A 25,923-nucleotide genomic window follows, 5' to 3' on the forward strand; every position below is an offset into this window, starting at 1 on the left:
TTATAAAGCCCACAGGTCCCTGTTTTCCTCCATGTGCTGCCAGCCTGTCTTTGCACAATCTGTTTTTACCAGGTGTCCTGTGCTCCACACTGTCATCCTACTGCTGTTTGTCACTTCCTTGTGCCTGACCCTCTGTCACCTGCTTTTTATTCTGGAGACAATCCCCTCTTTCAGAAAACTCTTTAACCTGCCAGCATAACCTCTCCCACCTTTTCCTGTCCACAGAATTTTTTGTAGTGTTTGTTTGAAGTGGAATTGTAAACTCCTCGGGGCAGGCCCGTGTCATCTTCTCTGTGTTTGTAAGGTGATGTGCACTCTTGCAGTACTATCTCAAAATAAAGTGATAATAAGTTAATAATTAGTTCTCCTTTTGAGGGTGAACATAATAAAAGCATTGGTTGCTTCCTAATGAGATTATGGAACCCTGAATGCTTTATAGGGTGGCATCTGCCAAAGGACAGGACCCAGGTTGAATATTTCCTTGACTCTTTTCTAGGTTAGGAGCTAATAGCCACTGGCAATTCATTTTTTTTTTCTCCACCTGAGTTTAATCTCAGAGAAAAAAAACCTCAAACCCTGTAGGTGGCAGGTTGAGAATGAGATTGAGCTCAGCTATGGTGTGAATTGCCGTCAAATAGTGAAAAATGAACAGTGTGGCTTTAGAAGGAAATGCAGGTGCCAACAGCAAAGCTGCACATCTCAGTTATCCACACCTTAGCGTGCTGATGCTGAACCTGTGGTGGTTCACTTTTCCAATCCAATAATGACAATCACTGAAAATGCCATAAATCGTGACCCAGTGGCAAGGTGAAGCCCATGACCTGAAGCCACTCACCCTGACTGTAGCACTGAGTTATCCCCTGGTTATTTGCTTTAATATCCTGGTCACTCTTCATTCCCCGTCCCCACCCTCCCAAAAGAGGGAGGCCACAAAGTTGACAAAAATACTGGTGCGTGTCCTATTGAGAGAGGCTGAGAAATTTGGGTCAGCTCAGCCTGTAGAAGAGAAGGTTTTGTGGAGAAAACAGCACCTACCAGAATCTGAAGGAGCTACAGGGCAGCCAGAAAGGGACTCTTCATCTGTCGCTGCAGTGATAGGTTAAGGAGTAACGGGCTCACGCTGGAAGAAGGGAAATTTAAGTTAAATATTGGGAAAAATTTCTTTTTTATGAGGTTGTGAGAGCCCTGGCATGGGTTGCTCAGAGAAGCTGTGGCTGCCCCATCCCTGAAGGTGTCCAAGGCCAGGCTGGACAGGGCCTGGAGCAAACCTGGGACAGTGGAAGGTGTCGCTGCCGATGGCAGGGGTGGGACAAGATGGTCCTTGGGGTCTCTCCCAAGCCAAACCCGCAGATTTAAGGAGAACCTGCTGGTGGCAGGAGGGAGACTTCTCGGGAGCCCCAGTCTCGGGCTGAAACAAGTAACAACCACGCAGTTTACACCTCTTGGGAGAACCTAAAGAAGCAGCTATCATTTGAAAGGAGTTGATCCAGAACAACCTGAGGGCTTGCCAGGAGACCCTGCCAGCGGAACTGCTGGGAAGACTGCGGCACTGCTCTGGCAAGCCCAGCCTTAAAGCTGAAACAGCACCGCGCGGTTTACACCCCATGAAAAAACCGAAAAAACAAAAAAAAACACCCCAAACGCAGCGATTTAGCTTAAAGCGTCAGCGCGCCGAGGGCGCGAGCCCGTGAGGGAGGCGCGCGCCCGCTGAGGGGGCGGGCACAGGCGCGGCCCCGCCCCGCCCGCGCGCGGCGCGGAGGTGACGCAGCCGTTGCCGCAGAGACGAACCGCCCCGGCCCCCGCCGGCCCGGCCCCCCGGTCCCGGTGCGGCGCGCTTCGGCTCCGCTCGGCTCCGCTCGGCTCCGCTCGGTCCATCCCGCGCAGCGACCCCGCGACGCGCCTCCTGTCACCTTCAGCGGCGCTGGCCCGGGCGGGAGGCGCGCGGCGGCGCCGCCATGGTGCTCATCAAGGAATAGTGAGTGCGGGCAGCTCCCTCATGCCGGCCCCCTTGAGCCCCTCGGTTCCGCGGCCTGGCGCGGTGACGGCGGCGGGTGGGCGGCCCGGCCTTGCCCCGCAGTGCGGGCGCGGGGAGGGGAGGGAGGGAGCGGGGAGCGCCGTGAGGGCCGCGGCGGCGGTGGGTTCGGCAGTGAAGGTCACGGCGGGGCGGGGGCCGCGGTGCCGGCGGGCAGCGGCTCCGCCGGGCCCCGCCGCTGCCCTCACGGCCCCGGCGGGTGTTGCCGGTGCCCGGGTGCCCAGCGAGCAGTCCCGGCGGCGTCTGTGGGAGGTCTGAGGGAGGCAGAAGCGTCTTGCCCCCTGCTCGTTGTAACAGAGCCAAGCCCGGTTTGGATCCCCTCCCGCCTCTGGCTGTGTAATCTCCAAGGAGGGATTCCCAAAATGAGTTAGCTCCAAAATGTTTTTTACGTGTGGAAACCTCACCTTGGAGTTCTTCACTGACCCTGAGGCTGCTGCGGTTGTCCTGCCCCGTGATGGGGATGAAGGGGTGGAAAACTGGCTGGGCATGAGGGTGTGTAGCTCTTAGTCACACGTTGCTTGTCACAGTCCTTGCTTCAGCAGCTTTGTGCTTGCTAATGTGGAATATACTCTTGCACCGGTGCACTTTGGCTGGGTGTCTTCAGAGCTGTACTCTGTACATTGTTCTTTCCTCAGTTGTTAAGGTTAACTCAAGTGCATTCCCAAGTTAAGTGCATCTCCCATCGTTTTAAACTTCTTTTGGCTGATGGAAGAGGTTTCTGTTTATTGTCTCTTTCTCCCCTTATAAAAGATACCTGTGATCCCAGTGATAAAGTGGGTTTTCAGGTCTTCTCTTAGACACATTTACCTACATGACTGTGTCCTCCTTACAGGAATTACTTTGTAAGATTATGAGCCATGGTGCAGATTTAAATATTAAAACCGTGTTGAGGGTTGTACTGATCCTTGTGATTGCCTTTAAACTTGATTAACTTTTTTTTTTTTTTTCCCCAGTTCTTAAACCCCTGCTATTTTTATCCAAACAATAGGAGTGTAGAATTCAGGAGCAGCTCTTTGTAACACAAAAACACCATTACCTTCTGTAGTGTTAAACTGGATAGCAGGCAGAAACCTGGGCTAAATGCTTAGTTTCAGGTGCATGAAAAGATAATTAACTCCTTATACAACATCTCTTTTGTTGGTATTTTCCTATGAATTTACTACTTTCCCTCTTTCAGCACCTTGGCTGAGTTATTGTCTATCTTTTTCATGCTTCTGCTCACAATCCCTTGCCCTGTACCACACTAAAATTCATTATCAGTGAGCTGTGCTGTAAGGGTGAAAACATACATATTTTAAATTTTCAGATTTCTGACAGTGTGAGCAGTTCATTTTCGTGACTGTCACTTCCAAAAGTTGTTTGACTCAACATTATTTACCTCACCATATCAGCATGCCTACTGGTCTTTCACACTGCCTGTTTCAGAAACAAGGTGTGAAGTGTAAACGTTAAGAGTAAAGGTTAAGAGATCAGAATTGCTGCATGGGTTTCCTTTTTCAGGTTTCTATTTGTATTTTCAAAAGGAACACTAAACCTTTTTAGTGTTGCCATTATACTGTTTCTTTTCTTCCCTTTGTTTTGCCCTTAGTAAGACACATGTGGCTCTGAAGGACAGTCAAGGTTGCTACTGGACTTCCCAAATGAACATTTATTTTTGATTTTTTGGGATTCCTAGCCACCTCTGACAGTTGCACATTCTGAGTTGTGTCGTTGTGTTGGCTCGGATTTAAATATTCTTGACGTTGTATGTTGTTGCCCAATTTACATCCCATTTGAGATGGCTTTTGATGAAATCTCATATTCCAGGAAGCAGCTGTTTGAGTCATGTTGAAACCACTTGTTTTGGTGTGATCTGGCTGTTTGAAATGCTTTGCTGTTACTTTTGTTAATTCTAGTTACATGCAGGTCATTGCTGCCTTCCTACTGGAGGTGGTAAAAATCTAAATCATCTGTGACTTCATCTCATCTGAGCAGATTATTCTTCCATCTCTGTGACCCCTTGTCACACTCTCCCTAGTAAATCAAGTGGGTTTTATTATGTGCCCTGTAAGTATTTTAGGAGCTGGTACAGAAATAGAGCAATATAACAAAAACCTGATGTCACATTTTATTATCAGACAAGTCTGCATCATCATTTCTCTACAGTTTCTTGTCCTGATGGTTATGCAGTGATGACTTGAACACTTTCATTTGAAGTCCTTTCAGACTAATCTTACATTTCTATCCATCCATGCTGCAGATAAACTGTATGGATTTCATTCATTTGTTTGCATTTTTTTGGTGTCAGGGTTTGTAAATGCTGGCTGGAGTCTTGCTTGCTGTCTTTATTTGGATTTTAAACTGCTTTGGAAGACCTTGAGGAGAATCAGAGTGTGGAGACTCACTTCCCTTTCCTGTGCAGTGATGATAATGCCACTGACCTTCCCTGCAGCTGTGCTTCCCTTTGCTGGCATTTCAGGCAGATTTTAATCTAACAGGGATCTTAAATGTTCCTCACAATTTGCAGGTCAACCACATCATAGGATTTCTCATAAATTGAGCAAGTTCTGTCCTAAAGTTTGTTCCCATTGCTGCTCCTGCAAAGCTTTTCCTCAAGATCCTCTTCCCTCCTCCTTTATCACTTGACTACCTGTAAGTGGTTTTTACTCCCACTTTCTTGGTTTGCTAGGCTGAACAAACTGTAAACCACTGATCTTGTTTGTGTTTCTGTTTCTCCCTTGAGCTCTAAGATAATAATGCAGATTAAGTGTCTTCCAGTTTCCTAAATGGAATTTCATTCACTTACAGCAATGTTTTACACACAGGTTTTTTGAAGAAAAATGTTTTAACTCCATTCCAAAGAAATTGTTTGTTCCCTGTTTCTTGGTCTTTCACTTTAATTTATCATCCTGCCCCTCTTTTTATTTTTACTGCACTTTTATCCAGTTAACTAACACACCATTCTTGATGGCAAAGTCTGCTTGTGAAAATTCCTTTCCTTTTTTCATCCTCCTTTACACCATACTGCTGTTGGTCCTCTTGCCTTTCAGCAGGAAACAATTTTCAGAAAACAATATGTAACAGTGTGTAAAACAATTATAGTTCTGTGTATCCTACCAGTAAGTGGCACATGGATTTCCATGAATTGATCAAATCCTGTTTAAAAATTGCTTTTACTTCCTATGTTTGGCAAGGAATGCCATGTCTTCAGTAGATGTGATGTAAAGAAGCACATGTGATTTAGGCTAAAATTTGTTGCCTAATGATTGTCCTGTTCTAAAACATTCTAAAACTCTTCCATATCTGAGTCTTTTAGCTGGTTTTTCTCCCAAGGTAAAAGGCCAAGTCTTAACTACTTTCTTCTCACACAGAAGCTTTTCCCATCTCCAGTCATCTTTTTAAAATTTTCTTCACTTGTTCTGTGTCCTCTTTGAGAAAAGGTGACCAGGACTATGTACAATATTCAAGATGTTGATACATGGCAGATTCTAGTGACATAATTGTCTTTTATGTGTGTGTGAGTCTGTGTGCTGTTCCAGTTTCTAATATTGGATTTACTTTTGAGCTGCCACTGAGCTGATTTTTCCTGCTGCTTTTCCATAAGGGCACAAGGTATTGGCAATAACTGACTTAGGGCTCATTAACCCCATGTGTTTGGTGAAAACAAGTGTCTATAGTGCATAATTCTTTTTTTTTTTTTTTTAATTGACACTGAACTTCATTTGCAGTTCTCAGTAGTTCTTTCTGCAGTACTTTGCAGTCAGCATAAAGTGTTGCTGTCACAAATAATCTTGCATAATCTGTAATCTTTTGCCCTTATTGCAGTTTGTTCTTCTGGTAAAGTGTAAAAAAAAAATCTGTTTTCACCACCATTGCTTTTTCAGAATCTGTTTATTAATACAGAGGGCTTTTTTTCTCTGGTTGTGTCCTAGTTTCTTTGAGACTAATTCCTAAAGAATTGGGAATTCTTCTGCCCATGGTAGCCATATCCATTTCCTGTCTGTCCCTTGTTCAGCATCACCCTTGCTGAAAGCAGAAGTCAAACACAAATCCAGTTTTGGAGAAGCCTTAACAAGCATGTATTTCTGTCAGCTTTAAATTGATTCTTTCCCAAAAAATCTGTGTGACTTCAGGCAGTTTTTGCTGTGTTGGCCAGTCAGTTGATTCTCAGAAGCATTCAGGAAACCACAATTTAAAAAAAAAAAAAGACTCATTTAAAGCAGTGGCAGCACCTTCCTTTGCTCTGAGCTCTGAGCCAACCTTTCCTCTGCTGTTCCTGCTTTGGGACATGTGAGCAAACTGTGCAGTGCCTTGTGGCTATTGCAGATCTCTGCAGAATTGCTGAGGCCCACAGGAACTCCCCAGCAGCTTGGTGAGGAATAAGGTGGAATTGCTGAAAGGATGGAGTCAGAGGGATCACCACTGTGCTGCTGCTGTGTAGGTTTGTAGGCCAGGGAGGTACCACCAGTTGAATTAGAGTTTTAGGAGAGGTTTGCAATTATTCTCTATCATGTATTGGTTCTTTATGAGATTGTTCTATAAATAGTCTTTGGCCTGAGGAGTGCTGGGTGGATGCTGCAATTTTTGGAGGGAGAGGAGAGCTGTGCAGCCATTGCTGTGAGGAATGTGGGAATTTTGGGGCTGCAGGGATATTTGCTAATTTCTGTCTCTGTGTTCCCTTCCAGCCGTGTTATCCTGCCCGTGTCTGTGGAGGAGGTGAGTTCTTTGCTTCTTTGCTTTAGGACTGTAAATAAACCTGTGATCAAAGCATGAACCAAAACTGGAAAATGCAAGCTGTCTTCAGGAGCCCCTGTGAGCTGTTACTAATTCACCATCATTTTGACCAAATAATTGTATTAAGTCTCAGAGTGCCAATCATCTCTTATAAAATACTTTCAGATATGCTGATTATAAATCTTGAGTTGTCAGGCTGTTTTCAAGTGCAGTTTCCTTTTGATTAGAACTATTGTTCTTTTATATTTTTTTAACATGAAGGGGAAGCTTTAGTACAATTTAAGTCACCTTTTAAACTGTGTTTTGCTGGAACTCTTTTGTTTTAAACTCTTAGGCAAAGATCAAGAATTACTTGTGACTTAGGAGGCTCATGTAGCAGAAGGACTTAAGACCTCTGCTATTTAGCTCTTACATACAGAATATTTTCTTTTTGTTAGGTAAAGCTGAATTGAGAGAAGAAATGTAGTTTCTATTGGACAGGGTGATTTTCATCACCAAACCAACCATGGAATAGCTGTGCAGACTCAGTGACTGTTTCCCTCCTGTTTCCTCTGATTTGCAGCTTGCCTTTCCTTCCTCCCTCCTGCACTGAACACCACTCTTGCAGAGACTCTAACTATATAAATGTTTTGAATTTTTTAATCTTTACCCTAACAAGGTGGAAATTGAAAGGACTGAGTCTATAGCACTTCCATAGCAGATGCCTTCTTCTGGATGTGCTTTATTTTCCCTTGTGATCCTTGGCTGTAAGCCTTGTGTTTGTGAACTCTGATCAAGGCCTTGTTCTGACTCTTAGGGAGAGCTGTGATAACATCACTCTTGCTCATTTTTCTTTCCTCTGAATATAGCAGCTACTGTGGCATAGACAGTGGTGGGCTGGCTCATGGCAGCACTTTTTAAAGCACATCCCTTTTATAACTCTCACCCTTTTGACAGAACACATTTTAGAACTTCATGTAGTGCACTCCTGCAGCCATCAGACTGGCTAAGAGGAGTTTCTTGTTCCTGTGGCTCAGTCTGCTGTGACAGGTATCAGATGCTGACAGAAAGCCCAGAGCTCTGATCAGAGAGGGGGTTTAGTTATGTGTTCTATGTTAGTGCAAGAACAGAGCTGTTAATGCCACCAGCTCTGGCTGTTGCTTGCTCCCTACCTGTAGCTTTTATGCTTTCTGCATGAATCTGTTTCAAGCAGTTTTGACAGAAGGCAGACTGAAGTATTGGAGTAGGGACGTTTGGATCTTTCATGGTGTCTGAGTGCCATGACAAGAGCAAGTGCTCAACAAAGGAAGGAGTAACATGATCACCTTTATCAAGTAAGCAAAGGATGCAAACTTGCAGGTTAGAGAAAGCTGTGGGTAAATAGCAACTGGAACTCAATGGACAGAAAGGACCTTCCTGAATGCCAAGAACCCTGCCCTGTAGGGATATGGCTCCTTGGTATGAAGCTGTGTAAAAGAAAGGCAAAGCATCAGCATAGAGATTGTTTCTTTGAGTGGGTTGGACTGGATGGAGCCCAACCCGGGCTTTTCCTGAGTTCTCTGATACTGGGATTAGCCTTCATCCAGTTAAAGTGAGTCCCTGGCTGTTCAGAGCCTTGTGTGCAAACTGCCTGTGTGAAAACTGAAGGTTTGGGCTGTGATTAATCTGTCAGTCTCTGGCACTCTCCTTGTGTGAGGGTGCCCTGGGATTATCTGTTTCAGGAAGTGTATGGCTCTACTCTGGGTCCAGTGCTTGCCTTGTGGAGAAACCCCCAACCTGACCAAATCGAATTTCTTCCCAGTCTTGCACATTTTCACCATGTCCCATGAGTGATGTCCCTTTCCAAGGTCTGCTGTTTTTCCTGTGATGGGGCAGATTTCAGGAGCCAGTTCCCTGAGCAGAGAGGGTTCTAAAGTTCACTTGGTTTTGCCTATGTAGCTGGGTGTGCTTCAGAAGAAAGGTTATTTCCAGTGTTGACTCAGAGGATGACTGCTGCTCTGTTTATTGCCTCATCCCCCTTCCTGTGTGCAAAGATGCTGACACATCTGTGCATCACTTGGGCACTGCACTGCTGTTCTACAAACCAGCTGTTAAACCTTCATTGCTTTCAAGGATTTCCTTGTGTACAAAACTCTTAAGTAGGGCTCTGGAGAGTTATTACTGCTCTTGACTGTGTAGCTGCTCATGAAGCATCTCTGGCTAGCAGGAGGACTTCTGATTTCATTTTTATATGGTTGCTTTTTGTTCAAAAGGCTTAAGAGTTCACACCTGCATGCAAATTGTAGGCAAAAGGCTGATTCCAGTGTGTAAGATAGGGAATGAAATGAATTGTAAATGAGACATCATGAAAGGGTTTAGGGAGTCTTCTGTGAGGTTCTGTGATGTGCTGGGGATTCTGTGTTCAATCTCCACCCTTGGCAAATGGATCTTAACCAATTGTATGGAATTCAAGAGAAAAACAGAGATCAGGAAGGCATTAGGGAGCTGTGACTTAACACATAGCTCAGTGTTGCTTAGTTAGCCAAGATGAGAACCAAACAGTTCAAGAGAAGCCCTGGTGATGACTAAAACTCCAAAGCTGGCATGTAGGAGTTAGACTGTAGCAGTCTGTCTTCTACATGGAAACCCTGCCAAAACCTGGTCCTGCTCAAGTACAGGCTGCAGGCTGCACTGCTGTGTTGGTTTGTCCCTTGTCCCACTGTGGGGAGCAAAGGGAATCTCCTTAGTGAGTGCTGGGTGCCAGGATTTGCTCCCATTCCCTGACCAGCATCAGGTGCCAGCTTGGGGAGCCTGGACTCGTGTGGGTGTCTCTGCCAGCTGCCACTGAAGTGCTGGTATGGACTGGAGCTGTGTGTACACATTCTGTGCTGCCTCTTTGTTCCTTTCACATGGCAAGGAGCTTGCCAAACACACAGGAATCTTATTAATTGCTTTCAAAGCAGCTTTCAGGAAAACAACTGCTCTTGAAGATGGTTGTGTTGAGATCAGGCCTGCTGGAGGAAATTTGGTGCAATGAAGATGTTCTCTCAGCTGTGTAAGAGGTGTTTGGCACAGAGCAAGAGGGATGACTTCTTGCAGAAAAGGAGAGGAGTTTTTTGGAGCTCTCGGGTCTGTCTGGAGTCCAGATTCATAGAGCCAAAATCTGTTTCTCTGTTTACCTTTGCTGGGAGAATGATGTGGGGTTTGCTCATTTGGACAGTTCTATTTGGGCCTTTTCCTCTCTTATCAGTGGGATTAAAGGCTCAGAAATAACAGGGAAGTTTAAATGGAGAAGATGTTAAACCAAAGGGTTTATCTTCTTAGTGTCTGAGCTTTGACCCAAGTATTTGAAAGGGAGAAGGAATGAATAAGAGGCTGTTACTAAGAGGAATTAGTTTGTGCTCCTGGAGCTCTGTCCTGGGACTTGCTGCAAAGCAGTCAAAGCCATTCAGTCCTCCCTTGTAATCCTGTAGTTACCAAACTCATAATAAACTCTGTTCTATGAGTATTTGTGTGGCTCTTACTCTGCTAAAGCACCTTTGCTTCTAAGGTTTCACAATCTCATGTTTTGCTCTTCTGAAGGGAGGTGAGTGTTCTGCTGTGTGGGTCATATGTAGGGAGTCATAAGGAAAGCAGTGTGGTGTCTGAAATGTCAGAAGTCAGAGACTTGTATTGCAGCCCAAAATCCAGACTGAAACTCAAGCTGCTGTGACAGTGCAGGAACTGTCCAGCCAAGAGAGGGCTGCTCATGGAACCTGGGCCAGGAGCTTCTGGACAGATCCAGCAGAGCTGCTGCTCTTAGCTTGAAAATGGGCTGATTTTTGTTCTGCCCCACATGAGCTGAGGCCAGACACCCAGCCTTGTTGCTCTGCTTTCCTTCTATTCTCCCAGCAGGAATAAATATTCCCTTGGCCTTTGTTGGCACCAGATGGCACAAAGTACCAGAGAGCTTTGGGTACTGTTGTTATTTTGGATGCTCTGACAACAAAATTTAACGAGTGTAGAAATCTTCCTTCATTGCAGAAGATGTTCCAGCCCAGTGAGGTATTTCTGGGTTCTCAGCTCTGAGCAGTATTCCACTTTTCCAGGCTGGCTTTCAGAAGTGTTATTCCTGTTTCTGATGCACAGCCTTATGCTGTGGAACTGAACAGTGTTGCATTGCTTTGTAGTTATGTTATGGAACTTTGGGGGGGTTCTGGTGGTTGGTTTTTGTTGTTTTTTTTTTAATCACTGCACTTCTGGTGCCAAACACTTTGTGGTTTACCCTTTCAGATTGTGTCCCTCTACTGTTGCCTTTGGCAACAGTTGCTGTTTTGCTCATTTAAGAGTTCTGGAGACTTAACTCTGCTAAGTTAGAACTCTTCCTTTTTATTCAGTTAAGTTTTATTAAGTTAAAGCTTAACTTCTTCATCCTCAAACTTTGCTCATCTAACTTTGCCTCAGAGACACTTGTGTGAATTTTCTTCATTTGATCATGTTTCTTTTGAGCTCTGCATCCTCTTTTTCAGCTTATTGTATTAATCTTTACATCTTCTGCAGAGGAGAATGTTCACTTTTGTTCATTTTCTTGATTTTTTTCCTCTGCTCTGCCCTGAGAAACATTTGTGAATGCCTCTTATGAAAGAAATTGTGTAGTATCAAATCAGTGATTTCTGAGAAATTATGCTGCCAAGTGAGTGTCTGTAAGAGTCTGAGAAGTGATTTTAGGGTAAGAATTTTACTGTATGTTGAAATTCTGTGCTCTCCCTGGTAATGGTTTAAGCTTGTGGCTAAGAGGAAGTGTGATACAGAGGAAAAACAACACAACCCAAACCAAAGATAATAGGAAAAATAATAGTGGGAGCAGTGACAACATAGATTTACTGGTCATTTGGGACACTGACTCAGTTATTGCATTAGATAAAGTTTTCAGAATAAAAATACCCTCTTTACTTCAGGCTTCATACTCTGTTATTTGAATTGCATATGGGGAATGCTCACCTTTGACCCTCAGAGCTCCTAAGCTGTGCACATTTAACAAGTTTGTCTTTTGGAGCACCTAAATCAGGTGGTGCAAGTGCCTTTATCTTCTGTCTCCCTTATGGAGATTTTCACTCCTTTCCCCTGCATTTTGTAAAAAAACCTTGATGTGAATTTCCTTGGGACTCTTCTGGATGCAGCAGGTGTTTATTGATTCAGGATTCTCAATTTTTTGGGAGACACCTGTGTGGAGGAAAAAAAAAAAAAAGAAACCAAGTGGATTTTGCTGTAGTCTGGCTGGGCTCATCTGTGTTTTCTTTCTTTCTGATGCTCCTTTAATCTTTTCTGCTTTTTCCTGGTTCTGTGTTGGTTTGGAGCTTGAGATTGAAGGGTTAAAGGTAACTCTTGTTGGTAGTGCTTTCCTCCTAACTACCACTCAATCTTTCTATCTCAAATGAAATTAAATGAGCTTCTTATCTGCCCGTACAAGTGGATGTCCTTTTCTCTGCCCTCTCCCCGGGTAATAAATTTGTCCTTGGCTTCTTCAGACTAAGTTATTACTTCAGCTAAATGATAGCCATGGTAATAATGTATCTTTCACTTCTCCAGTATCAAGTGGGCCAGCTGTATTCAGTGGCAGAAGCCAGTAAAAATGAAACTGGTGGAGGTGAAGGAGTGGAAGTCCTGGTGAACGAACCCTACGAGAGAGATGGGGAGCGTGGGCAGTACACACACAAGATCTACCACTTACAGAGGTATGGAGCCATTTCATTCCCAGGCTTGGGCAAGAAGAGCCAGAGGAAGATGCAATAGGGTTGTAGCAACTGTAAATCACAGATTATGTAAAGGCTGAAAGATGCAGAGGTGAGGCAGCAGTATAACAGCACCTGGCAGTGAGCATCACTGGGACACCCACCCACCCCTGGAAATGTGCCTGTTGTCCCAAGAAAATCTGGCTTTGAGCTTTTTCAAAGCAAGTCTGATCCTGCCACCCAGTATTTTCATATTTGAATTTGGCTAAAGAACAAAACACCTCCCGGATTTAAACTTTCCTTCAGTCTCTTTCATTGTTTTTCCCTTTTGTTTCAGCTTTCACTATGTAAAGAAGACTTTCATTAACATGTCTGATTTAGCATCTCTGGAAAACATCATAATGGGGTTGGGGAGAGGCCTAACAATTCCAGAACTGTGCAAATCTCTAGTGTTTGCATTCCAGTGGTGTCCTAGCTCATTCCATGTATTCCTTATCAATGCCTTTCTATTTCCAATCCTGCAGCAAAGTGCCAACATTTGTGAGAATGCTGGCCCCTGAAGGAGCTCTGAATATACATGAAAAAGCATGGAATGCCTATCCCTACTGCAGAACTGGTGAGTGCCTGAGGAAGGAATCTGGATTCTCCCTTTATGTTTTCTGGGGGCAGGGGGAAAAGATAGGAAGGGTATAAGGAAAGATGCAACCAGTAGAGAAGCTGTTTCAGCTCTTAAAGCTTGAATTTCTGTTCTCTAAGCCCTTTGTGTGGTCAGGAAAAGCAAAATACAGTGCTGAGGAGTTAAAAGAACTGCCCTTGCCTGATGTGCTGCTAATGAGGGACCTTCTATAAGAATAACTGTCATTCTTCCTGAAGGAATGGCTGTGTTACACTGATGGAATAGAAACATGAGGGGTGATTTGATGTGCTCAAGTGCAGCATAGCCAGGTGGGAACAAGTGGAAAATGCAAGAGGGGAACAGGGCAGATCTCAGCTGCCTCTTGCTCAGTGCAGGTGAAGGGAACAAGTGTTAAGTGATGGGTATTTGCTCACTTGCAGGATCTGAGGTCAGTGAGGGTTGGACAGAATGCTGCAGTTGAAGTGAACCCATCTGTAAAGGCAGGGCTGAGGCTCTGGGAGCTGTGTAAAGTGCTGAAATCATGTCAGACCTATTTTCTACAGGAGTGGTTAGTATTTACTTACTGAAGTTACCAGCCATGGTGTTTAACCACTACAGCTTCTCTGGTCTTCACTGCTGTAAACTGAACATTTGACTTTGCCTCCAAACTTATGTAGTGTTTTGGCAGCATTTTGTGCTGTTTGGATCTCTGAAAAATACGTTTTCTGCTGGTTGGTAATGGTACAGTTGCTATGGGAATGAGACACTTAAAAATTCCAACTGTTCTTGAAACTCAACATATAAAAAAACCCCTTTTTTGACAATTAAGTGAATTTTAAATGAAGGAAAAAGCTCTGCAGTGGGAGAGGATGGTGTTACTTCAGTCTGTGAAATTACAGTCTAGTGGAATATCAAATACAAAATTCAAATACTGCCATCAACTTTAGAATAAATTTTTAATGTCTCACGGAAGATATGGAAACAAAGTTGTTTGCAACCTTTCTAAGTTTTATGCAGTTTTCTTGCTGGATGTTACTTAAATTAGTTAGTAAATGTCTAGTTTATTTCCATGCCAAGCCCACTGAGCTGATTTAAATGCCTGGCTGTATCCTCCACCTCTTCTTTTCCTTCTCCACCAGTTTCTGAAACAAAGGTGTGGAGTTACTTATTTTGATATTCTTAAGTTGCTTATCCTTCAGTTACACACTAATAAAATTCTACTGAAGTGGAAAACGTGGAATACTAAAATCGACTACAAGACTTTTCAACACAATCAAAGAAATTTCTGGTTTTGATATGCTAGCAATGATAACAAAACCAAAAAAAAAAAAAAAAAAACCCTCAACTGTAATAAACAGCAACAAAATATGAGATAAAAAGTGCTTTGTTGTGGGGGTTGGAACAGAAGGCAGTTTTGATGCGGAGGCTGATAAATCTGTTTAGAGAATCTGCCAGCCTGACATGAAGCAAGAGGAGCTTGGAAAAGTTGCTGAAACCTTTCCTTGGCTGGGATTGGGCAGGAGGAGAGAGCACATGGATGTGAGATGGAGCCCTTGGATGTGTTGTGGGGCTGTGTTGGGTGTTAGGATTTTCCTTTGGATGCACTCAGGTGTTTTGGTTGGATGTGAGGAGATGTGGATGCCCTGCTGTGAATTTTGGGCTGCAGAAAATGCTGTGCTGGCTAAGAGCAGCCAGGCTTCCAGCCCTTCACTAGAATCTGGAATTTAAAATCCAGGGGCCCAGCAGGAACTAAACCTGAGTGTAGGAGTTGCTGGTGCTTCTGCCTGTGCCCTCCCTGAGGCACTGCTTGCTTGTACATCAGCTGTTCACAGAGCCTTCTAAACAGGAATAAAGCAGTGCTTTCACTTAATTGTGCCTCATGGTATTTTTTTTTTAATTATATGAGTTCATCCTTCTCACATTTCCCTAGATCTCCTCTGAGAAGCTCAATTTATATGCATATTATGGGCCATTATCAAAGTAGTACTAGGGATTGAGGGAATTTAAATGCCTAGCTTATAACTTTCTGCAGTTCTGCACACTTGTTTGTGCTGTAATATGTTGTTTTTATGTACTTGCAATGGAAGCCTTGCTTAGCTCCTTTGAGAGTATAAACTGTAAGTGAGGTTGTTGTTATTGTATGGTTTCACAACTTCTGCAGTAAAAATAAAGTGAGGATTGTCTGATAGTTGTACCTGTGGGCTGGTGCCAAGGGGAACAGTGTTCTCTGCAGTCTGACTTAAATATTAATGTTGCTTAAATGTTTTTAGAAAAGCAGTTTGATGTGTGTTCCACTCTGAGTGTAACCATGGCCTGTGGCCAAGTGTCAAGAAACTGAGAAGTCACAACTGCAGTTGAAACGTGTAGGAGTTGCTGCTGTAATGCCTCAAGAACCAAGTCTTAATTTGTAGCAAGCTGAGCATTGAAGTTTGAGTGGACATTTCTGAAGAGATTAATTTGTTTCTTTACAAATGAGGACTCTTCCCCACAGGGAAGAAGTTAAGGAGGTGAAGGAACCTGTTTTGAGGCAGCTGCATAGTCACAGCACACAGTCACAGCAAAGTGGGAAGGCCTTGGTTTATAATTATAATTATTGCTGGTTTATTCAATATTTTGTTGGGAAAGCAGGAAAAAGACCCCACTTCCTTCTTGCAGAAATAATGAAATGTTCTGAGATGAGAATAATGAGATGAAGTTCAGCCTTTGAAAAATTAGCCTCAGCTCTGCCTTCTTGTTCTCTCCCTCCAGCCCAACATGTCAGTCTAAATAATTGGCTTTCTGTAAAATTGCTGTAAAAAGCAATTTTCACATGCTAGGGCTTCAGAACAGTCCAAGCCCAGCAGTGGGTAATTAAGGCAGCTGGATGTGCTTGATAGGTGATTGGAATAGTAACTGTCTCCAGGATGCTGGCTTGGAAACTCAAAAATTGTTATAATACCATTAAAACCAAATTGCTCCTTAATCAAGCCCTGATGTTAGCCTTCAGAACAGACCAGACAACTTCACCTCCAGCTTCAGACTTCCTTCTGCTTGAGTAGAATTGCTCAGGTAGAGCAGATGCTGACTGTTACAGGATCTTTAATTGCTTTTCTGTGTTGAATAATTGAGCCTGGGTGTCCAGGGAGTTCAGTTACCAGGAGCAGCAGAGATGCAGAGGGTCTGGTTACTCCAGGCTGGGCTGCACTGGCCTGAAATCCAGCATGGGTTTCCTTTGGAAGCACAGAGAGCCTCCTTATCTGCAAGCTGAGAAAGGATTGGTAAAATGCTGTCAGCTGAACATACTTATTCCATCTTCTCATCCAGCTGGCTGCAGGCCAGGAGCACAAGTGGCAGTGCATAATTAATTGCTGCTCCTCTGGGTTTCTCCAACTCTGAGAATTTCCAGAGGAGAAGGGGGTGAAGTTAGCTGGGTTTTATCAACTTCCATGGGTTTTCCCTCAGAGGGACCTGGAAGCTGGAGCTGTCCCTGTTTGGCTGAGGGTGGGAGGAGGGTAGTGGCTCTGTACAGTCTTTGCTCACTAAAGTACTGTGTCTCTTTCTTTCCATGTGTTGATTTCTTGGAGCAGTTATTACAGTAAGTATTGCTTTTACTGATAATCTGTGGAGTGATATCTAAAATGAAGTGTTCTGGGTAGTAGAAGCTCTTTAACCTGAGCTAAATGCACTTTGGCTTTTATCATTGTCAGATCCCATAGATTACCTGCCCTTACCAGGTGTGGTGTGTCCATGGTCAGAGATCTGTCTGTGCTCAGCAAAGCTCAGCTTTACAAATGGGAACATGCCCTTGCCTGGGTAAACTGAGTAAAAGTCAGATAGCTCCTGCCATGCTGTCCCTTTGATTAATCCCTTCTGAATTTGATGTTTCCTTTCTACATGCTGAGTGTTTCACTGGCTTGTGCTTTTGTTTCTGCTCCCCTGAGGGAGGATAGGGTTACCTTTGGGAGTCCTTTGCTACTCACAGTAATAGTGAGAAATGGAAAGTTTTTTGCTTACTTGGCAGAACTGTGCTACTTGTCCCTTCCCTTTCAGTGTCAAAAGCTCTCAGCACATCAGTTTAATGTTGTTATTAATTTGAAGAGTTGCATCAAAATATGTACTCAGTGCTAGATCAATAATCTCTGTGGGAAGACAGTTTCTGCCTAGCTAACTTATGTTACCCCTTCTAAACTCTAAATAGAATGGCAGATATTGTCCTTTAAAGAAAAATCTGTTTATAAACTCCAAATGTTTCACTAAAACAATAGATCTTACGGTTTGGGTTTTTTTTTGTGAACAGCTTGTGGTTTATTTAATCTTAAGTAATTAATGATCAATCAATTTTGCTGAAAGCAATGAACTGGTTACAAATAATTCTGAAATTCCCTAAGTCAGACCCCAGTCAAATGGAGAGTCCATTCTTTGAATTATTCAGTTCTTTGAATTGACTCTGCTAATCTAATCCTAATTATCTGTGTAATAAGAAGACAAATTATATATCCTAGAATAACAAGAAGCTTTATTTTGATGACAGAATGAGTATATGAAGGATGACTTCCTGATCAAAATTGAAACCTGGCATAAATCAGATCTTGGAACACAAGAGAATGTGAGTACTTGTGTCATGTGTTTTACTCATCTCTTGAATGTCACAGTGCTGCTTTCTCTGCTGGGTTAGAGAAATGCTGTGTGGAGCTGTCTATTCACTGTGTTCCTGCATTTCAAATATTTGTCTCACTACCAAGGCAGACTCTCTTCTCTTGGCTTCTCACATAAAGTGAATAAAATTGACCCCCAAACACTTGTTCTGTGTGAACACCTTTGCTTCTTTAGAAACTCTCCCATTGTGTATTTACCACTCTGTAGGTGGGAAGGGGAGCACTGGATGTCTGCATTTCCATCTGGCTTTATATTTTTTTAGACAAGGAGTGTTCTGTCACTGAAGCAGCTCCTTGAGTGTTGTTGTTTCCCTGCAGGTCCATAAACTGGAGCCAGAGGTATGGAAGAATGTAGAAGCCATTTATATAGACATTGCTGATCGGAGCCAAGTACTCCCCAAGGTATGGGGGGTGGGTAACAGCTCCCTGGGGGTAGGCCTGTGCTGAAAGAGGGGATCATGGACTAACTATGCTTCCAGGGAGGGTCACAGGCAGCAGGACAAGTGAGGGGATGGACAGAGGAGGAAAGGAGTTTCTTAAAACTGCTCATGCGAGCCAGAGGAAAAACTCTTTTAAAAACTCTGTCAGCACTGCCTGTGTAATGTGGTGCCTGTGCATGTAACAGTGTATTTCTACACTGAAGTGCCTGAATAGCAGGAAGTGGCACTCCCCTTTCCATACAGCATCTCTCCTAGACTTCCCCCTTTTTATACTGACCCATGGCTTCATAAGTGTGTCTGGAAATGATGTAGCCAACACTTGGTTCTAAGAATCACTCCAGTTACTGTGGGAAAGAAAGGGGTGTTTCTTTACTGGGAAGAAAAATCAACTGTATAAAAATGGAATGTTGGTTGAGCTTCCTGACTTTCACAGAGTATTTGATACCATTCTCTTGGTATGAGAGTCTTGGTACTGTGAGTCTGACTGTACTTTTCTTCTGTAGAGCACCATGTGAGCATCACACTGATACAGTGCTGTGAAAAATCCTAGATAGCACAGCTGCTTTCTGTAACAGCAGTGTTGAGCTCCCAAAGAACAACAGGAAACATCCTACAGACTTTCTGATAGCCTTACAAAGGTCATATCAGTTTGTTACCACTTCTTCATAGGTCTAGGACACAGCACAGGAGGGAGAAATATTTCCTTGAAGAGTGTATGACCTAATGGTAAGGTCTGAACACAGTAGCTCTTGAGAAGGCAGAGGTTAGTCTTGGCCCAGGAAAGTAAATCCTTAGTGTGAAACAAAGCTGGATAACAGTAGGATAACTTGTGTTTGATCTTTGTGTCTGTCCAATAGGATTACAAGGCAGAAGAAGATCCAGCAAGGTTTAAATCTGTCAAGACTGGCCGTGGACCTCTGGGTCCCAACTGGAAGGTTTGTATTGATGAGTTCAGGAACTGTATCAGGACAGATATTGGAGTTTGGAGCCAAAGATACATCTGGAAAACACTGGAATCCCTTCTGCAGAAGGAATTGCAGAACTCAGCACTGAATCTGTTCTGATTTTAAAAGAAATGAAAGAGCTTGGTACAAAGAGAATGAGTTCCAGGAAATCTCCAGAGCTGTCTGGTGCTCAGCCCAAGGGTTCACCCAAGAGAATTCAAATATGAGACAGCTGAGTAATGACCAGCAGTGTTTAACCTTTTACTGAAATTCTTGGAATCTAAAGACATTAAAAGTGCAGATATAATACCAGTCCTTAAAAGGGATCCTGAGTGGGATTTGGGGAGCTACTGGTGTGCAGGTCTGATTTATAGCAGGCAAACTTGGCAGAAACTGAGGTTGATATGATTCACTTGGGAAGGGTGGTTATGGCTCCTGTGGTAGGGAATAGGAAGCCTTATGGAGTTTTCTTTATAATATAGAGGCTTTGTAATCATGTATAATGTATAATCAATGATCTAGTCAGATGATATAATCTAATCCCAAAATGTTTTAGATAAAGATTTTATCAGGAGACTTTTGAGAAAGCAAAGTAGCCGTGGTAGAACAGTGAAGATACTGAAAGACATAATTTTAATGGAAGAAAAAGTGGACAACAGAGGAGAGGAAGGAATAGTCTGTTCTCAGAATGGAGGGAAAGCCACCTGTGAAGGAAACCAGGGTCTAGTTTCATCATGCCTTGAAAAAGAGTGAGCAAAGGTGTGACAAAACTTGTCAATAAAGTATAAGAAAGGTGTAAAGATGCAAGAGGATTGTGGGGAATTGGGGGAAGATTTCATAGTTAGGACTGAAGGAACTGCTTTCCTGGAGACACTTGGCTAGAGGCTTAATGTGAATATCTTTGTGTCTTTGCAGAAGGACCTGGGGAAGCAGTCAGATTGTCCATACATGTGTGCTTACAAGCTGGTAACAGTCAAGTTCAAATGGTGGGGTCTGCAAAATAAAGTGGAGAACTTTATACAGAAGGTGAGTTCTGTAATGGAAGAGATGGGAATGGGGCATGTTTCATCAGCCACCTGCTGTCCAGGCAATGCCTCTGCCTGAAATTCTGCAGTCAGCTCAAGCTGGGTTCAATTTGCTGCTAATGCAAGGGCAGGGCTGGCTGATTGTTCTGTGAATTGGCTATTGAACGTTTTCACTCTAATGTGTGAAGGTGAACTGGCTGTTTGTGTTTAATAGATCAGGATTGCAGTGACTTGGTTGCTGGTTTGTAAGTGATGAGATGATGCATTTATACTGGAATTACATTGTGTAAGGGCAAAACGTTTTTGTGGGGAGATGGCTCCAGCTCTTTGATCCTGATCAGCTGAGGATCTTCCTGACAGGTCCTGGAGCTCCAGTCACATTTTCCTCTCCTAGTCTGCTGCTTGAAAAACCTGTGTTAAAAAATAAGCAGATGGTAGGAAACTTTTTAAACTTAAAACATAAATGGTATTTTATAAACAGCTTTTTTGTGGCAGAGTCTATAACCCATGAGCTGCAGCAGGATGCTACACCTGGGAATGGTTGTGTATGGTTTTCCAGGCAGTGCTGTGTTCATAAAACTCCTGTGCCTTCAGATCACAGAGAATTCTCAGTGGTTAATATTGAAAAACCACAGAGCTGCTTCTGCAAAAGCAATTCTCTGGTGATGCAATCTAAAGACAGCTCCAAGAGGGAATGACCATGGTGCTGCAGGATTTCAAATACCTCAACAAAAGCCCTGAATAAAGCAGTGTCTTCAGTCTCTTTTTATTTATGAATGTCTGCAGGATTGCATCCAAGTATTCAAGCTGCTTTTGATGAGATATGAAACCATAATTGGTAAAACTGAAGTGTCCTTCTTTAATGAGGTCTTTCCAAGAGGCATTATGTATCCCTGTCTAATATAATGATTTTGCCTAGCTTATCTCTTATACAAAGGAAATAAATTGCTCCAAACCTGGAGTAGCTTGGCACATTAGTCACCTCTGCTGAAGGGTTTTCAGCTGTGAAAAACAAGTTTAGGCATTTTTTTAGGTCACTACAAAAAAACAAGATAAGTGCATGTCAGCCCTTTACACTTCATAACTTCTAGTTTTTAGCAAGTTAAGGATTTTGAAAATACCTGTTTCTTCTTTTTTCTGTGCTTCCAGGGCAACTTTCATGCTCTAAGTAAACCAAACTTGGAGCACTTTATTCAGTCAGAACAATACTGTCAAATCAAAGGAAAATCACTAATTCTTTCAGTGCAGACTGCTGTCTAGGTTTGGGAGGAAAAAAAAAAAGGCATTACTCTGGGGATTGAAGGCTCTAGATTAGATATTCTGATAAAAGAATAAAAATTAGCTATCTCCAGTTTCCAATTGTGGCAGCTAGATGGAAAGGTGGGCGAGGGAGCTGATTCTTCAGTGTACACATCTCTGAAAATTGTTACAATGCTGTGGGCTCCGTGGTAATTGCCCTGTGACTAAGCTTGGATTGTGTTTTATTCCTCCTTTTGCAGCAAGAAAAGCGACTCTTCACAAATTTCCACCGGCAGCTCTTTTGCTGGCTTGATAAGTGGGTTGATCTGACTATGGAGGACATCCGTAGGATGGAGGAGGAGACCAAGAGACAGCTGGATGAGGTCAGTGGCAAAGCAGGGCAGGTGTGGGTTGTGGGAGAAGCTGCTGCTCTCCAGCACAGCAGAGGAAATGCTGCTGCACTGTCAGGCCATGGTGTGAATTGTGTTATTTAGGTCATGCTGTGTGTGTGCTTTGAATGATTGGCCATGAGTCCATCGTGCTGGCATCTCCTCCTAATCATTATGGAATTCTCCTTCTGTTTGCTGTTGAGCCAGTAAATGTATTGAACCACAGGTAATGAGGGGATGAGTGGCAATGATTCATTTACTGCCTCAATATCTTCTGTTTGCTTTTACTCAAAGCTGAATGGTCGATTTTTGTCCTCATTAGTTGCCAGAAACCTGTTGAGTAAAAGGTTTTTGAGCTCTAAGTACCATAAGCAGGTAGTGGGGATATATAACAGGATTCTTTCTCTGAGAAACACAAGTTTGGTAATAAAGAGAACCTTGTTTCATGGCTTGTGTCCTGCCCTGCACCCTTCTCTCCCTTCATGCCTCAGGATATTTCATTATAGTTGCATGTACACTCTTGTGCTTTGGATAATGGTTCCAAATCTGTTGCCAACCCACAGCTTAACCAGAAATGATGCCTGCATGTGCATTTCACAATCACTGATTTGAGGTGCTGAGATATAATCGATGCCTTACACCCAGGAGGTGTTCCATACTGATCAATTCTGAGATAACACACGTGAGAATCACTACTTGAACACTTGTTTCCTTTTTCAGATGAGAGAAAAAGATCCAGTGAAAGGAATGTCGGCTGCAGATGACTAATATGACTCCTTCCTTGTGCACTGTAGGTATCAAGAGATTTGACAAAGCTTTGTGTTGCTCTGTTTGGTTTAAAACCCCCAACATTTGTGTGAGAAATGATCCTGTTCATAGTTTCTGACAGGCAAATCTGTGCTATTGATTGTTTTTATAGTGAACTCGTTCCACTGACAGGTTGATGAGTGAGGTTTACTGCCTCATTTCAGAACTATTCTAAAGAGAAGTCTGAGTGAAAAGTGTAAGAAAAATGTGTTAGAATATTCTGTGGTTTTACTGCTATTCTTATTTCTGTGGTGCATATGTTACTTTCCATGACTTGCAGAGAAACTTTTGTCAGTCTCAAAAAAAGTTAGACATGCAAATGCTTAGAATACAGTTGGAAATTGAGCATTCCAAGCATATTTTTTCCATTGCTTGTTAGCAGTATTTACTAATGGGCCAAGGCTTGGAGTGACACCTGGGCATTGCAGGAGAAGCAGCAATGACAGTTTTAAAGCTTTTGACTTGTTTCCTTTCTATTCTGTTAAGTATGTCATAAGTTTGAGGGCTGGTTTTGCCAGATTTTTCTAAGATGCCACAAAAATGTGGTATGGTATTAGAAAAGCAAGAAGGTAAGGAGAAGGAAGGGATTGTCCATTTATGTTGGGAAGAACAGGTTATTAAGGCAGTAAAATGCCATCTTAGTTCTCCTTGGAAGGAACAGGGTGGGGCAGAGCCACATCCTCCTGTACTGACTGTTGACCTCTGCTTGTCCTCTGTTATCTGCTGGTTGCTTGGTTTAAGTGAGGAACACGAAGTGAGGAAGTATCTGAAGGGCTGTTTTTGATAGAAATAATTTAATTTTTGAATGCATCTTCAACCACTTGATTTTCTTGTGTCCCATTTCCTCTGGATCAGCGCTGCAGTGTGACCCTGCATTGTCTGCCTGGCGACAGCATGACTCACATTTACTCTCTCAAGGTTGTCTGACACTTCCCTTGGCACTCTGCTTTTCCAAAGTCATCGTGAAACGTTTCCCTGTTGTCTCTTTGTTTCAGTTTGAAGACAGTCGTCAGGAAGGCCCAGGGAATCCACACCCTTGACTGAAGGACCATCTCTGGATCAAGCCTTTCTCTGTCACAGCGGCAGGCGATTTTAAACCTCCCATAGCTAATTCTAGATGCCCCTTAATATTGTGAGCAAATAGACAGTCTGGTACTAAGCACTCCAATGTTAGCACGTGCACCCCCAGGTTTCCTCCTGGGGGCCGTGTGACTTAGAGATCGCTGTATTTATGACTCCTCCCTCCTCTTTTTTTCATTGTGTTCAGACCAATTTCCATGTGGCCCTGTTTGATTTCCAAGTGACATTTTTAGCTCAAATAGTCTTGTGATGTGGTGACTTAGAATTTTTTTTGTTTTGTTTTGGTTTTGGTTTTTTTTTGGTTTTTTTCCAAGTGGGATAAACTGCCACCTTTGTTTCTGCCCAGCCCTTCACTGTTCTTTGAATGTCTGTTTGGAGAGGGAAATTGTCCATATTTAAGTGTAAAACTCTTCCAGGAAATGTTCTGCTCTCACCCTTGCTCCTGGAGGGAGATATTTAATGGCAGGTAACCTGAGTACAAAATGAGGAGCAGCCAGAGAGTTCTTGGTTTGTGATGAGTTGTGATTTGTGGCTTCTGCAGGGCATGACTTTGTTGTGTCTTTACAAACATGGATTAAAGGCTGCCCAGAAGCTGCACTCAGGCCCTGTTCTGGGGCTTTCAGCACTTACCTGTTGAGTTTCTATTTTAGGGATCTCTCTGGCCCATGTAGCTCTGTTGTCCTCCAGCTGTGCACGTCAGTCTTGCAAAATCTTTCTTGACATATGTTGCAACTTCCTGGTTCTCTATTTATTAAGACTTCCCATAACTTACAAAGCTGGAATGTTTTTGACTAATAATAACAATGTGATTCTCCCTGGACAAATTGGGATGTTGCAAAGGCTGGTATGCAAGTGAGGTCTTGGCATCTGGTTACATCCAGGTGCCTGGAGTGATGGTTCTGCTCAGCAATAATATTTTTCCCATTGCAAGACTGACTAAAATATCTCCTTTTGTGCTGTAAGAAAAGCAACTTAAAGACCTGCAGTTTTCTAGGATATCTGTTGGTTATTATAAATCATAGAGGATACTGTTAATGTAAAGAGCTCTTGTTATTTAATGAACTCAGATATTTACTGTAACTATCCTTATGTTGATATCAGCTTTAGACAATCAACTCAGCAGAACAGAATCAAGGAAATGCTGCTTTCTTCAATACATATGAGAAAAAAAAATCCTACTTCTTTGCTTATCCCTAAGGCCCAATGTTTAATTTTTTTCCTCCCCTAGTAGTAATAACTTTATTTTCCACTTCTGTGTTTGGCAGCACTAACATGAAATCTTGTATGCCAAACAGTCGTGGGTGTATCTCCACTTTTGAGGAGTCTTTTTAGCATTCTGTACTACACTGACTCCTCCAGCCCTTCCCACTCCTGCAAGCAGGAGATCCTGAAATGATCCCATGCCCTGCTGAACAAGGCTGTGCTGGGATCAGAGCTGTTTTCAGTGTGAGGGAAGATGGGAATGCTCTGGAGGGAGAGGATGGCTTTTGGTTTCTGGGAAGGGGGGCAGTTTATCCCTTTATTTTTAGTTTATTTTGCCTTACTCATGTCTAAGTGCAATAAGCTCTGAATTGTACCAGTAACTCTGGCAGGCTCTTCTCAGTGACCTCAGACGGTTCTGTGGGGTTGGGGTGGGGTTTGAGGGGTTTTAGCAATCTCACCAGGAAGAAGTAAAACAAGTTTATTGTAAAATAGGTAAAGAAACTAAATTTTAATCTTTGAGGCTATTTGGGACCAGGATGTCTCATGACATGTTGTATAGCTGTTCCAGAAGTATTCTAGGAGTGTAGGCCCCAGTTAGAGATTTCAGTTTGAAGTATTTTTAACAGAGAATTTATGCACTGACTTCTGTTCGTGTTCGTTGGTTACGTTTTGAGGGATTCTTACACTCGAGGGCGACCTGAGAATACACACAGCACACTTGTTCTTTCAGTTTGTGTTATCCAAGAGGCTTTCCATCTGATGACACTAATCGCCGTGGAAGCAGATTGTAACATTCCACCATTGCAATCCTTTTTTGATCCTCTGATTTCAGAGTAAGAGCTTTTACACAAAGCTTTCCTGATTAGTGGAAAAACTTGGAGGGAGGGAGGGGGGGGGGTGAACTCCAGCCTGAATACTCCCCCCTCTGCTCTCCCAGCCCTTTGTTTTCTGTCCTTCCAACGGCATCCTGAGTGAAAGCATCCCTCAGCCTTTGGATAGAATCCTGTAAAGACCCTTCAGTCTCGACGCTTGGTTCCTGCTAGTGAGCATAGCAAAGATCACGCAGCGTTCCCGTGCCGTATCTTCCATCAGCTTTGGCGAGACCCCCGGAGCTGGCGGCTCCCGGCGGGAT

At 43.2% G+C, this 25,923-nt stretch overlaps 1 protein-coding gene across 1 annotated transcript; it reads left to right on the forward strand.

Annotated features, from left to right (window-relative positions):
- The first annotated feature begins 1,805 nt into the window (after window positions 1–1,805).
- PITPNA (phosphatidylinositol transfer protein alpha) lies at window positions 1,806–25,036 on the forward strand. Its single transcript, XM_079325113.1, has 12 exons — window positions 1,806–1,975; window positions 6,697–6,727; window positions 12,272–12,417; window positions 12,939–13,030; window positions 16,597–16,604; window positions 17,541–17,615; window positions 17,983–18,066; window positions 18,962–19,039; window positions 19,964–20,074; window positions 21,573–21,695; window positions 22,422–22,491; window positions 23,504–25,036. Exons 1-11 carry the CDS (start codon window positions 1,956–1,958, stop codon window positions 22,467–22,469), a joined length of 816 nt encoding a protein of 271 aa, XP_079181239.1. The 5' UTR covers window positions 1,806–1,955; the 3' UTR covers window positions 22,470–22,491; window positions 23,504–25,036.
- Window positions 25,037–25,923: the final 887 nt, after the last annotated feature.

This window comes from Erithacus rubecula (genome assembly GCF_903797595.1).
Source record: "Erithacus rubecula genome assembly, chromosome: 22".
Lineage (NCBI taxonomy): Eukaryota > Metazoa > Chordata > Aves > Passeriformes > Muscicapidae > Erithacus > Erithacus rubecula.

Excerpts from the sequence above, each read along its gene's own strand:
- PITPNA (XM_079325113.1), top strand. The coding sequence starts at position 1,956 with ATGGTGCTCATCAAGGAATA. Across the intron at positions 12,418-12,938 it reads AAGATCTACCACTTACAGAG|CAAAGTGCCAACATTTGTGA; the intron begins GTATGGAGCCAT and ends CCAATCCTGCAG. Across the intron at positions 21,696-22,421 it reads CCAAGAGACAGCTGGATGAG|ATGAGAGAAAAAGATCCAGT; the intron begins GTCAGTGGCAAA and ends TTCCTTTTTCAG.